At 44.2% G+C, this 12,281-nt stretch overlaps 1 protein-coding gene across 2 annotated transcripts in view; it reads left to right on the top strand.

The window, feature by feature from the left end:
- SLC29A4 (solute carrier family 29 member 4) overlaps window positions 1-489 on the top strand; it is a 37,461-nt gene extending 36,972 nt beyond the window's left edge. For both annotated transcript variants that reach the window (XM_029577369.1, XM_029577368.1), the window contains exon 11: window positions 136-489. In XM_029577369.1, coding sequence (XP_029433229.1) covers window positions 136-278 — 143 coding nt within the window. In that variant the 3' untranslated portion in view covers window positions 279-489. The remainder of the gene's footprint in view (window positions 1-135) is intronic.
- The last annotated feature ends 11,792 nt before the right edge of the window (window positions 490-12,281 follow it).

Here is a 12,281-nt window from a genome sequence, read left to right as displayed (position 1 = left end):
ACCTCAAAATTTGCTAAACTTTGCATCTTATTCTTTTTATCTCCAAAGGGTTAAATAGGGAGGGTGAATAGTCTTAACATTTAGAAAGTCATGCTACTGTTGAAGGTCTTTCCCTTCTTGCTCTCTCTCTTGCAGGTAACACCATGACGGTGTCCTATATGACGGGACTAACCTTAGGATCGGCTGTCGCCTACTTTGCTTATAGCCTCACCAGTATGTCTCACAATACCTGCTTCCACACTGACATCTACAACAGTTCTCTTACCGTAGGTTATTGAGCATGGAGCGAAGGAGCTAAGTGACTGCCAGTGGGTGCAAGGGCCGATCTCCCTGTTTGGAGAAAGGCAAAAATGATGAACTGTCCTATATTTATTAGTCACCATTTTTGAGGTTCTGGAACATTTCTGATTGCGAGCAAGAAGTCCATAATTGAGGGGAACATAATTCATTGTATTACAGTCATGACGGTAAAATACAGATATTTGTTCACATTTTGGCTCTATTACTAATTTGTTTCCAAAGAAATCCTAAGTATTCCATTCTTGGGGGGGAAAAGGGTTTCATCTGAAACTGAATTAATTCTAGTGTTACCTAGTTGGTTGGTTTGAAAGAAGACCAGAGATCGGTCAAGTCCAACCTTCTGCTGATTGAACTCTGCCTCTGTAGCCCATTCTGCAACCATGAAAATAAAAAAAAAATTTCCTTCTGGACTCCAGAAATGGTGATGGGCGCAAAATTGATGGCCTAGCGATTTCGCATAGCTTGTAGCAGGCTGTATCATTGCACCCACCAATATCTTTTGACTTCCAATGACTTCTTCAATTCCAAAAACATTTCCACGAGACCAGGTGAATTGAAGTGGGAACTGGCTATCTCAATGTACCCTTCCCCGCACCTATCTCTGACTGATGCCAATATGCCTGTCTTTGTTTGGAAAGTGAGGGCAAACTAGACTCACTCTGTGCCTCCTGCCCTTGATTGTGGGCAGTGCAAAAGGAGGTGGAGCGCAGGTGCCTGCATACTGAAGAAAAGTGAGCTCTATAAGGACAGAATTCTGCAGCAGAAAAATGCTTCGGTTTCCTGATGAACTTCAGTGTAATAGTGAGAAGACCAACATTTGCAAGGCACCATATATAACCCCTTTATACTATCCATACTCCTCCTTTTAGTGTGCTGGATTTCGAGATCAATGGAGCCAGGCAAACCCAGCGATTCGTTTCAAATAATCATTTAAAATGAGAGCAGGCAGGATAATGGGGTTGAGAGGAATTTGGATTGGTTGCCATTCAGCTCTAATCTCCATATTTACCAAGTTCAGGTCATTTTGACCCACTCGAATGCAAATGTTTGCACATGCTCCCTTCTATTCAAAGATTTGCAGTAGTTTGGAATACTTTTAATACTTCCTATCTACATAAACCCACAGCAGTTAATGCAAATTTTAAAATTAAATTTAACCCAGACTTGAACTGTGATTATCCGAGTTAATGTGAATGAAGTATTCACAGATCTGAACCAAGCTGGAGGGAGCCCTCCAGGCCTAATAAAAATGTTTCTAGAAGGAAAATGCTGTGATAGTGGGCGTAAATTCAATGAGCTCGCATAACTCCTTTGGTTAGCAGAAATCATTTATCAAGGCGGCAGCCACAGGAGCCGTTGCATGTAAAGAAAACCTCACTCACTGTAGGTTTTTTTTCTCGCATCTCCTCTTCAGCATTTCAGGGTCATGGGACAAGGCATAAAGTTTGCACCTGTCTGGGAGGTGTTGGAAGAGCATCACCAAGCTATGTAAGGTGAAGGGATCCAAGGGGGTTTGGTAGGCAGTGGACGGCAGCTTCAGTGCATATTTCCTGGAGAAAACAGGTGAAGGTTCTGAACTGATCTAAGCTGGCAGCAAATAGTCTCTCTCTCTCTCTGCTTGTGCGTCTCTCCTCCGACGCTTTGCCTGTTCTTAATCTTCCTCCTAACAGAAATTCCTATCTTCTGTACGCAAGCTCACTGCAAACCCTGCACCTAGGGTGCATCAGGCTCCAGGAATAGGCTTCTTGCGCACTGTAGGATTTAGGAGGCTGGTGCTGCAGAAGGCCACATGGATCTCCCAGGTCGAGATCGTTGTAGGAAGTAAAATAACTCAGCTGGAGCCTTTGACTGAGACGCACGTTTGCTGAGTGGCTTGGTAAGAGAACAGTTCCCAGAGCTGGTCAACGACAGGTTGGGGTAGGAGTAATTTCTATTTCTCAAAAAAAGAAAAAGGAAATATTTTTTTCTGTGTCTCTAAGTGGGACCCTTAAGTCACGCGTCCCATATAGAAGGAAGGAATCGGTTCCAGACAGGCCTCCCTTTGCCCATGGGGTGGATCAATCTTTCCTAAAGTCAGAAAGTTATCAAGGGCAGGTTGAGGGCATCCTAGGCAGTTAAAATGAACAGGAAGCCTTTCTCACCTGATGCACTGTCTCTGTTAACCAGACAAGGGAGGCAGGAGAATAAATAGTGCACCTTACTGTACTCTTTCTCCCTTCTCCTCTGACCCGAAGACATTTGGATTTTTCAAATGCACATCTGAGGTTTTGCCCCCTTAGATAAAGCAGGTGCAATGTCCGCAGCCCATGGGCCGTCCATGCTTGAAGGTCCAGGGGTAACAAAGGACCTGAATATTTTGCAGCACCGTGGGCTACTGGAAATTGCCCAGCTCCCGCTGTCTCCCCACCCCCATTGAGAGCTGTGGTCCTGATTTACTTAGAGAAACTGCAAAAACCTGCTCCTGCTCTCCTGCACCTAGCGAAACCCAAAATATAGCAGGGAGAGAAGACCCCCACGTCCCATGCAGTCCGCTCAATGCACTTCCTGGAGCAATGCCAGAGAGCGGTGTCCCAGCCTTTTCAAGCCCCAGGCCCCCCCATGCTAACGGCACCCCAGCCTCTATGGAACAGGGGCCTCCTGTGACCAAGGGAAGAGGTAGGGAAGCACTGAAAGCCCCTCCAGCCTCTCTTCTGAATTCTAAAAGAAAGGGTGTGGCAGAGACAGTCATGAGCCCGGGGGCAGTGCAGGTGCACCAGGGACCTCTGAGTCAGGGCAAGGAGGCTCTGGCAGCTTTAAGCGGAGGTGGTTACACAAACTCCAGGGATGTGCAAATAAAATTCGGTTTGGTTTGGGCAGTTTCGTTTTCGGAGTGGGAGGGAGGTGCGTTTCAGATTCTTGGAAGTAGTGATCATAACACGATCACCTTTGAATTAGTGACTGGAAGGGAGGAGACGGTAAGTAAATCCAGGGCTCTAGCACTAACCTTTCAAAAGGGAAACTTTGATAAAATGAGAAAAATAGTTAAAAAAAACAAAACAACAAAAAGGTTAAGCTACAAAGAGTGTGCAACAAGCGTGGACATTGTTAAAAGAAAATACCATCCTAGAAGTGCTCCAGATGCATTCCACGCATTGTTAAAGGTGGAAGGAAGGCCAAACGATTGCCAGCATAGCTAAAAGGAGAAGTGAATGAGGCTATTTTAGTCAAAGGATCTTCATTCAAAAATTGGAAGAAGGAGCCATCAGAAGAAAATAAGGCATAAGCATTAGCAAGTTAAATGTAATAAGGGGCATAGAACGACTGCCCTATGAGGAAAGGCTAAGGTAGTTAGGGCTATTCAATTTGGAGACGAGATGACTGAGGGGGGCTATGATAGAGGTCTACAAAATCATGAAAGGACTTGAACAGGTAGATGTAAATCGGTTATTTACTCTCAGATAATAGAAGGACCAGGGGGCACTCCATGAAGTTAGCAAGTAGCTCATTTAAAACAAATCGAAGAAAATTATTTTTCACTCAGCGCATAGTTAAGCTCTGGAATTCATTGCCAGAGGAAATGGTTATAGCAGTTAGTGTAACTGGGTTTAAAAAAAGGTTTGGAAAAGTTCCTAGAGGAGAAGACCATAAACTGATGTTAATCGGTAAGGAATAGTAGCATGGGATCTTCTTAGTGTTTGGGTAATTGCCAGGTTCTTATGGCCTGGATTGGCCTCTGTTGGAAACAGGATGCTGGGCTTGATGGACCCTTGGTCTGACCCAGTATGACATATCTTATGTTATGTATTATATATATATATATATATGAAGAAAAGAGCTAGTTCTTCTGCTTTTGATTGAGCTTGGTCATGTGTAATCTCAGGTTGGTTTACTTGTGTGAGGTTGGCCACATAGCTGAAGAGGGCTTTGGCATCGAAAATAAGGTGTTATATATATATATATATATATATATTATATATATATATATATATATATTATATATATATATATATAACACCTTATTTTCGATGCCAAAGCCCTCTTCAGCTATGTGGCTATGTGGCCAACCTCACACAAGTAAACCAACCTGAGATTACACATGACCAAGCTCAATCAAAAGCAGAAGAACTAGCTCTTTTCTTCAACAACAAAATCAATACTCTCCTATCGCAGCTCCCCACGAACCCCACTGTTCCATTAACTACTCCTCAACCCTCAAGCAACTACACTCGGTTAGAAGAACTTGACACAATTTCATCCGCTGAGATCCAAGGAATTCTTAGGAAAATGAAACCATCCTCTCATCCCTCGGATCACATCCCAACCAAACTACTACTAACAATTCCAGAATCTATCTCCAAATCCCTGGCAGACATCATAAATTGCTCCCTCACACAAGGACTTTACCCGGACAACCTCAAACTTGCCTCACTCAAACCCCTTCTCAAAAAACCAAATCTCGACCCAAACGATCCTAACAATTTCAGACCGATAGCTAACCTCCCATTCATAGCCAAGATAATGGAAAAATTGGTAAACTCACAACTCTCAAACCACATTGAAGACAACAACCTTCTATTTCCATCACAATACGGATTCCGTGAAACCTTAAGCACGGAAGCCCTCCTCATCTCTATGACTGACCACATCATCCTAGGATTAGACAAAGGACAAGCCTTCCTTCTGATACTACTCGACCTCTCGTCTGCATTTGATACGGTCAATCACTCCCTTCTCATCAACCAATTATCAGCCATAGGTATTTCAGGCACTGCCCTATCATGGTTCAGAACCTTCCTCAGCAACAGAGGTTATAAGGTCAAGATTCATAATAAAGAATCCTCTCTACACCCCGCAGCCGTAGGAGTCCCTCAGGGCTCATCCCTGTCTCCTACCTTGTTTAACATTTATCTGTTACCCTTATGTAAACTTCTCACTGACCTCAATCTCAAACATTTTCTCTACGCTGACGATATTCAGATTCTGATCCCCATCGAAGAATCGCTCGCAAAAACAATGTTGCACTGGGAATCCTGCCTCCAAAACATCAAACAACTTCTTACAAGTCTCAACCTGATACTAAATTCATCAAAAACGGAACTTCTACTCATCACTCCAGAAAACAGCTCCATCACATACACTCATCCTACCGTACCAAGCACTACACAAGTGAGAGATCTAGGAGTTCAAATTGACAATCACCTAAATCTGAAAGCTAACATCAACAAAACCACCAGAGACTGCTTTTACAAGCTCCAAGTGCTGAAAAGAATACGACCTCTCTTCCACACACATGACTTCAGAACGATCCTACAATCAATCATTTTCGCAAAGCTGGACTATTGCAACACCATCATGCTTGGTCTCCCTTCATCACACACCAAACCATTACAAATGGTACAAAATGCCTCCGCCCGTATACTCACCAACACCAGGAGAAGAGAACACATAACACCTATCTTGATGGACCTCCATTGGCTGCCCATCCACTTCAGAATAATCTACAAGGCCATCCTCACCATTTTCAAAAACATCCATCAATTAGCCCCAATCGATCTCCATATTCCCCTCCGATTACACCATTCCACAAGACCGACAAGAGATGCTTACAAAGGATCACTTCAAGTACCTCCAGCCAAGACTACCAGACACATCACGCTTAGAGATCGGGCATTCTCCACAGCCGGTCCAACATTATGGAACTCCATTCCCCCGGATCTTAGAATGGAACCCAACATCTCAACATTCAAGATAAGACTCAAAACGTGGCTGTTCACGCAGGCCTTTCCTAACTCCAACCCCATCTAATCTCCCTTCACACAACAAGCTCCGCTAGTATTAGCGTTAATAGCCACCTTTCAAAATGTTATTTATACTTATATTTTACTATCTAATCTTCATTTCCCTTCTCATTCCAAGTTATTGTTTTCCCTTGTTTTATGTAACTGCTTTTCTGCACTTTTGTTAAATGGTAAAGTTTCACCCCTGTTTCTTGTGAACCAGCATGATGGGACCACCGTCTTGAATGTTGGTATATAAAAAACTTAAATAAATAAAATAAAATAAAAATGTACAGTACAAACCCATACTTTTAAACCAAAAAAATAATTCTCCAGCTGTGGCAATGATCATAACTTGGTAGCAGGGCATTAATCTCCCTTTTTGTGCAGGTTTCCAGTCTCAGCTAAAAGGCCAAGAAGGGACCGTCCTGAGTTTAGTACTTGTGACCCTGCATTTGGATTTTAACCAGGAATCCAAAAAGTACCCACATAAACCGTTTCAGTCCTTGATGGCTTTTACGCCAGCTTTAAGCTGATGCACTCAGGCAGGTAAGCTTACAAACCCCATCATCAAACAGATCTTCCCTGTCCATCTGAAAAAAGACTTAACTTATTCCACACATTTATGTTAAAAATAAATACCCAACCTGAAGATTTAAGATTACGTAGTAGCTGTGCTATTCTCACCCTTTTCCCCCTATGGGTTTCCAATAATGCACACTATTCCCACAGGTCCACTAGATGGCGCTATTGCACAGTGCCTGTGAGCATGGCCTGCTAGGGAGGTGCCTCGCGCATGCTTCCAGCTCGTTACTGACAAGGTTTCAATGGAATAAAATGAGTAAAAAAGGTGAGCTACATTTTAACTCACACAGGCCGATACGGTAAAGTGCGCCCAGGCTAGCGCGCTGTTTATTGCGATTTCGACGCGCGTCCACTACCGGGTTGAGCACGTCAAAAACACCTGTCCAACCCTCCAGGAAACTAATAGCGCTCATCACCTGCAAATGCATGTTGATGAAGCTATTGGTTATTCACCCGGGTTACTGCAAAAAACATGTGCGGCAAATCTGCACATTTTACGCTCGAGGGCAGGCGTTAATTTCTGAGCAGCCAGCAAAAGTGTACAGAAGGGCAGAAAATGCTGCTTTTCTGTGCATCCTCAGACTTAATATCCTGGCGATATTAAGTCGGAGGAACCAAAAAGGTAAAAAAAAAAAAAAATTGTGCCGGCAGGTCAGGTTAGGAGAACGGACGCTCAGTTCTACAAGCGTCCGTTTTCCTAACCCATGGCTGTCAGCAGGTTCGGAAAACAGACTCTCGTAAAATTGAGCGTCCGTTTTCGAATCCCGCTGACAGTCACCTCTCCTTGGACAAGGAGACGCTAGGGGTGTGTAATTGCCCCTGGCGCCTCCTTTTAGCGCGACCCCCTCATTTGCATTATGCATCGCGCGCCCAGGAGAGGGGCCTGTGTGCGCGTTCAAAAAGCGAGTGCCGAAGCAGACGCGCTTTTTTTTTTTTTTTTAGCAGGTCCATATTGTATCGGCCTGACAGCTTTTTTTTAACTCGGGCCGATGTAATAAACTGTGCCTTAATACCAGGCACTAAAAGAGAGCACACAATTTCTTAACACACGTGTTAAAAATAAAGAAATGTATCTTCCAATGCAGTCAGCGGTCCCGAGGAACTCCTGGGACAGATGTCAGGCTCTGCCTGTCCCAGCCTCCGGGAAGCCACAGGAAAGTGCTGGGAGCCCTGGTAGTTCAGAGAGAGTGAGACTCCCCTGGAGTAGGGGAGCAGAGCAGAAAACCCCAGACAGGGAACATGAGCTCAGAGCGCCAGAGCTGACTTTAATCTTGCAATGCAGCCAGGATCAGGGGAGACAAGCAGCCAGGCTGTCCATGACCCTCTCACGCCCACAGCACAAAAGATGATTTCAGCGTTGAAAATATTTGTGTGCATAAATCATATTTTACGCACAGAAAACATACTCTGGGGCCGATCAATATAGTGCGCTCAGCCTAGCACACAGCTTGATGCATGGTTTGCACATGCTTGAATAACTCCTGATGCAATAGTGGAATTGGTGCGTCCAAAGCTACACGTAACTAATAGAACTCATCACATGTAAATGCCATGTTGATTAGGCTATTAGCTATTACTAATACCATTGAAAACGGTTCACCTCCTGTGCATGGAAACCTTTGAGATATTTGAATATCTCTATCATATCCCCCCATCTCACTTTTCCTCTAGACTAGAGTATACAAGTTTACATCTTTAATTCTATCCCCATATGCTTCAGATCAAAGACCACTGGCCATTTTGGTAGCCACCCTCTGGAGCGACTCCACCCTGTTTATATCCTTTTGAAGGTGAGGTCTCCAGCCTTGTACTCAGTATTTCCAAATGAGGTCTCAGCAGGGATCTATACAGGGGCAATATCACCTCCCTTTTTCTGCTGAACAGTCCTCTCTCTGCAGCCAGGCATCTTTCTGGCTTTTACCGTCGCTTTATCCATCTGTTTGGCCGCTTTACGATCATTAGGTACAATCACCCCCAGATCCTGCTCTTAGAAGAATTTCACCTCCAATACTGCACCTTTCCCTTGGGTCTTTGCAGCCCGAATGCATTACTTTGCATTTTTTTTTAGCATTAAATCTTAGCTGCCAGACCATTCCTCGAGCATCGCTAGAGGGGTCGGAACAGGGTATGGGTGGAACGTTGTACCCAAGGCAAAAATTCCTTACGGCCCAGGTGAAACCTTTCACTCAGTCATCTCTTTATTTATTTACGTTCCGGTTCTTATTGGAGCTCTGAGCTGGGCCGTTTACAGGCTCACACCAAAAGCAAGCAGTACACAAACCCAATCATCCCAAAGTCTCCCTCTTGCAATGTGGAAGCCCTCAGATTAAAAGAAAGAAATAGCTTGACCTTCCCCGCACATTTCTCGTCTAATTTTCCCTCATTACAGACAATTATTGACAATTTCCCCTGTATCGATTATAAAAACCTTAAAATAGAAGGCAAGCTTTTGCAGGTTCCTGGTTATCACCCATCAGCAGCCAATGAAACCTGCCCTTCCGCCGTAATTCACAGCATCCCCATAACAAAAGCACTTGACGTTTTCCAATACCTACAGTGATTGTGGTTGCCATGGTGGTGTTCTGAGCCCTGGAACGAGTGCCTCTTCATCACATAACTCGTGCCATTTCTGTGCGTTTAAAAGCACCTCGGTTAAGCTTGGAAATGGAGGCTTTAGCTCCTAGGCGAGCTCAGGGACATTCGTCAGCCACCATTCTTTGTGTGAGAGCAGCTTTCTGACAGGCCTGCCGGCCGCCTGGACAGACCCGATGTTCAAAGCAGAAACATGAGGGTTTAAATTTCGTTTTCATTTTGGTTTTAAATTGTTATTTATCTGCTGCAGTTGCCAGGTTGATTTGAGAGCCATTGGCCCACCTCTGACAGTTACTGTTGCTTCTGGCCTAGTGCCACGCGGCACCTGTGATGGACAGAGGCATCTGCCTCGGGGTGGGGGGAGGGGGGGGGGAGAGAGGCAGAGGGGTCTTTTGTACTGCCCACCCCCGCCTTACAGGCTATGCAAAGCCAAAACGTCCTGGAAAAACAGGTATTGTTTCTGTATGTGATCCTTCCTCTCGCACGTACTTCTGGTGCATGACCTCTAGGTCTAGCAGTTAAAAGAAAAACACCTTCCTGGCGCATACAGACATGGAAGTCCCATAACAGGGCTTGATTTAAACCTGCATAGCAGCTGTGTGCTGATGGAGTCAGGTTTTTCCAAAAACACAGCCCTTCGGAAGACTAAAAAAAAATAGAAAGCAAGCCCTAATGAGGAAAATAGAAAGGCACATAAATAGTGCTAAATTAGATGTAAAACACTAATAAAGCAGGCCAAAAGGGAATCTGAGGAGAGACTTGGCAAAGAGGCAAAAACTAATTAAAAAAAACCTTTTCAAGTACATTAGAAACAAAAATCCTGCAAGGGAGTCGGTTGGGCTGTTAGTTGACTGGGGGTGAAGGGGGCGCTTAGGGAAGATAAAGCCATAGCAGAACAATTAATTATTTGCTTCAGTCTTCACAGACTGGGAGAGATACCCACACCTGAACCATTTTTCCTAGGTAATGAATGAGTTGAATTAGATCAATGAGAATCTTGAAGAAGTGCTAGAGCAAATCGACAAATCGCAGCAAATCACCAGGACCTGGTGGTATTCTAAAGGAACTCAGATATGACATTGCAGACCTACTACTGCTAATCTGTAACCTATCATTCAAATCTGTCTCTATATTGAGGACACCAACTCTATACCTGAGTAACACAGATTTTCAAAAAGAGCTCCAGGGGTGATCCAAGCAACTATGGAAAGGTGAGCCTGATGTCAGCGCCTGGTAAAATTGTAGAAACTATAATTAATCACAGGTCATATGGATAAACCTGGCTTAATGGGAAAGAGCCAGTGTGTATTTAGGAAAGGTAAATTGTGCCTTACTAATTTATTAGAATTCTTTGAAGGTGTAAACAAGCACGTGGGTAGAGGAGAGCCAATCGATATAGTGTGTTTGGATTTCTAGAAGGCATTTGACAAAGTCCCTCACAAGAAACTCCTCAGTAAAGTAAGAAGCTCATGGGATAGGAGGCGTTGTCTCAGTGTGGATCGGTAACTGGTTAAAAGAGCAGGCTTTCAGAGGCAGTTTTCCCAGTGAATAGTGGAGTGTATCAGGCATCTGTCCTGGGGCCAGTGCAGTTCAACGTATTCATTAATGATCTAGAAAGGGGAGCAACGAGTGATCAAATCTGCAGATTATACAACAACATTCGTGGTATTAAAATACAGGCAGATTACGAGGAATTACAGAAGGACTGGAGAACTGGGCATCGAAATGAGAGACGAAATTTAATGTGGACGAGTGTAAAGTGAGGAACATAGGGAAAAATACCCCTAATTTTAGCTACACGATGTGGAGGCTCCACATTAGAAGAAAGCACCCAGGAAAAGGATCTAGAAGTCATTGTCAACATTACACTAAAATCTACATTCAGTATAGGGGTGGGGGGTGTCAAAAAGGCAAACCGAATGCTAGGAAGTATTTGGATAATAAACCAGAGGACATCATGAGGCCTCTGTTTGTATAGATCAATGATGCAGCTGTACCTGAATATTGTGTGCAACACAAAAAGGATAAAGCAGAGTCAGAAAAGGTACAGAGAAAGGCAACAAAAATGGTTACGGGTTAGAGCAGCTCCCTTATGAAGAAAGGCTGAACAGGTTAGGGCTCTTCAGCTTGGAAAAGAGACAGTCGAGAAGGGATATGACTGAGGTCTACACAATCCTGAGGGAGTAGAACAGGTAAATAGGGAAGAGTTATTTACCCTTTCAAATAAGACTAGGACTAGGGGACTCTCCTTTAAGCTTATGGGGAGCAGATTTAAAACCAGCTGGTGAAAGTATTTTGTCACCCAGTGCACAATCAAGCTGTGGAATTCGTTGCTGGAGGATGTGGTCAAGGCAACTGGCATAGCTGGGTTTAAAAAGGGGTCGATCAAGTTCGTGGAAGAAAATAATCCATAAGTAGTTATTAAGCAGGTGACTCTGGGAGACTCAGCACTTGTCGTAGGGAGCGAGCAGCAAGAAATTGAATCTACTTTTAGGAACTGCCGCTGTTGGAGACAGGATGGACCTTTGCTCTGACCCAACAGGACACTTCTTACCACCTTGAAAACCGTGGATTCCTAGCCACGTGGGACACTGAGCGGATGTCGTATTGCACAGTGTATGAAAGAAAAACATAATGGCACATCCGATTGAGTAATTTAATGTGCTGAGCACTCCTGCCCAATTTGCGGTCGATTTTTCAAGCAGGCAACATAGCCAGTTGTAATCTATGTGGGTGCTTTAAAAGTGCAGACTCGGGGAGATTTTCAAAGAGAAGGCATGCACGTTGCTTATCTGTAAACGTTAGCCAGTGTAAAGCTGTTAACGCAGTGCCTGCGTTAACAGCTTTACACCTGAGATTTGGGCAGCCAGCGGGGGTTGGGGAGGACAAAACAGAGCATGTACATCTGAAAATTGAATGTGCACGGGGGCTGTCTTCCTCCCCCCGACCTCAACATAGCCACAATATCACCTCTGTGATCTGCAGCTCGCCGAATGGCCACTAGAGAGCCTTGCACTTCCTTCTATTTGCCTTTTAAGGCGGACAACT

The sequence above is a fragment of the Rhinatrema bivittatum genome, chromosome 14 (genome assembly GCF_901001135.1).
Source record: "Rhinatrema bivittatum chromosome 14, aRhiBiv1.1, whole genome shotgun sequence".
Taxonomy (NCBI): Eukaryota; Metazoa; Chordata; class Amphibia; order Gymnophiona; family Rhinatrematidae; genus Rhinatrema; species Rhinatrema bivittatum.
This window is presented reverse-complemented; position numbering and strand designations above follow the sequence as displayed.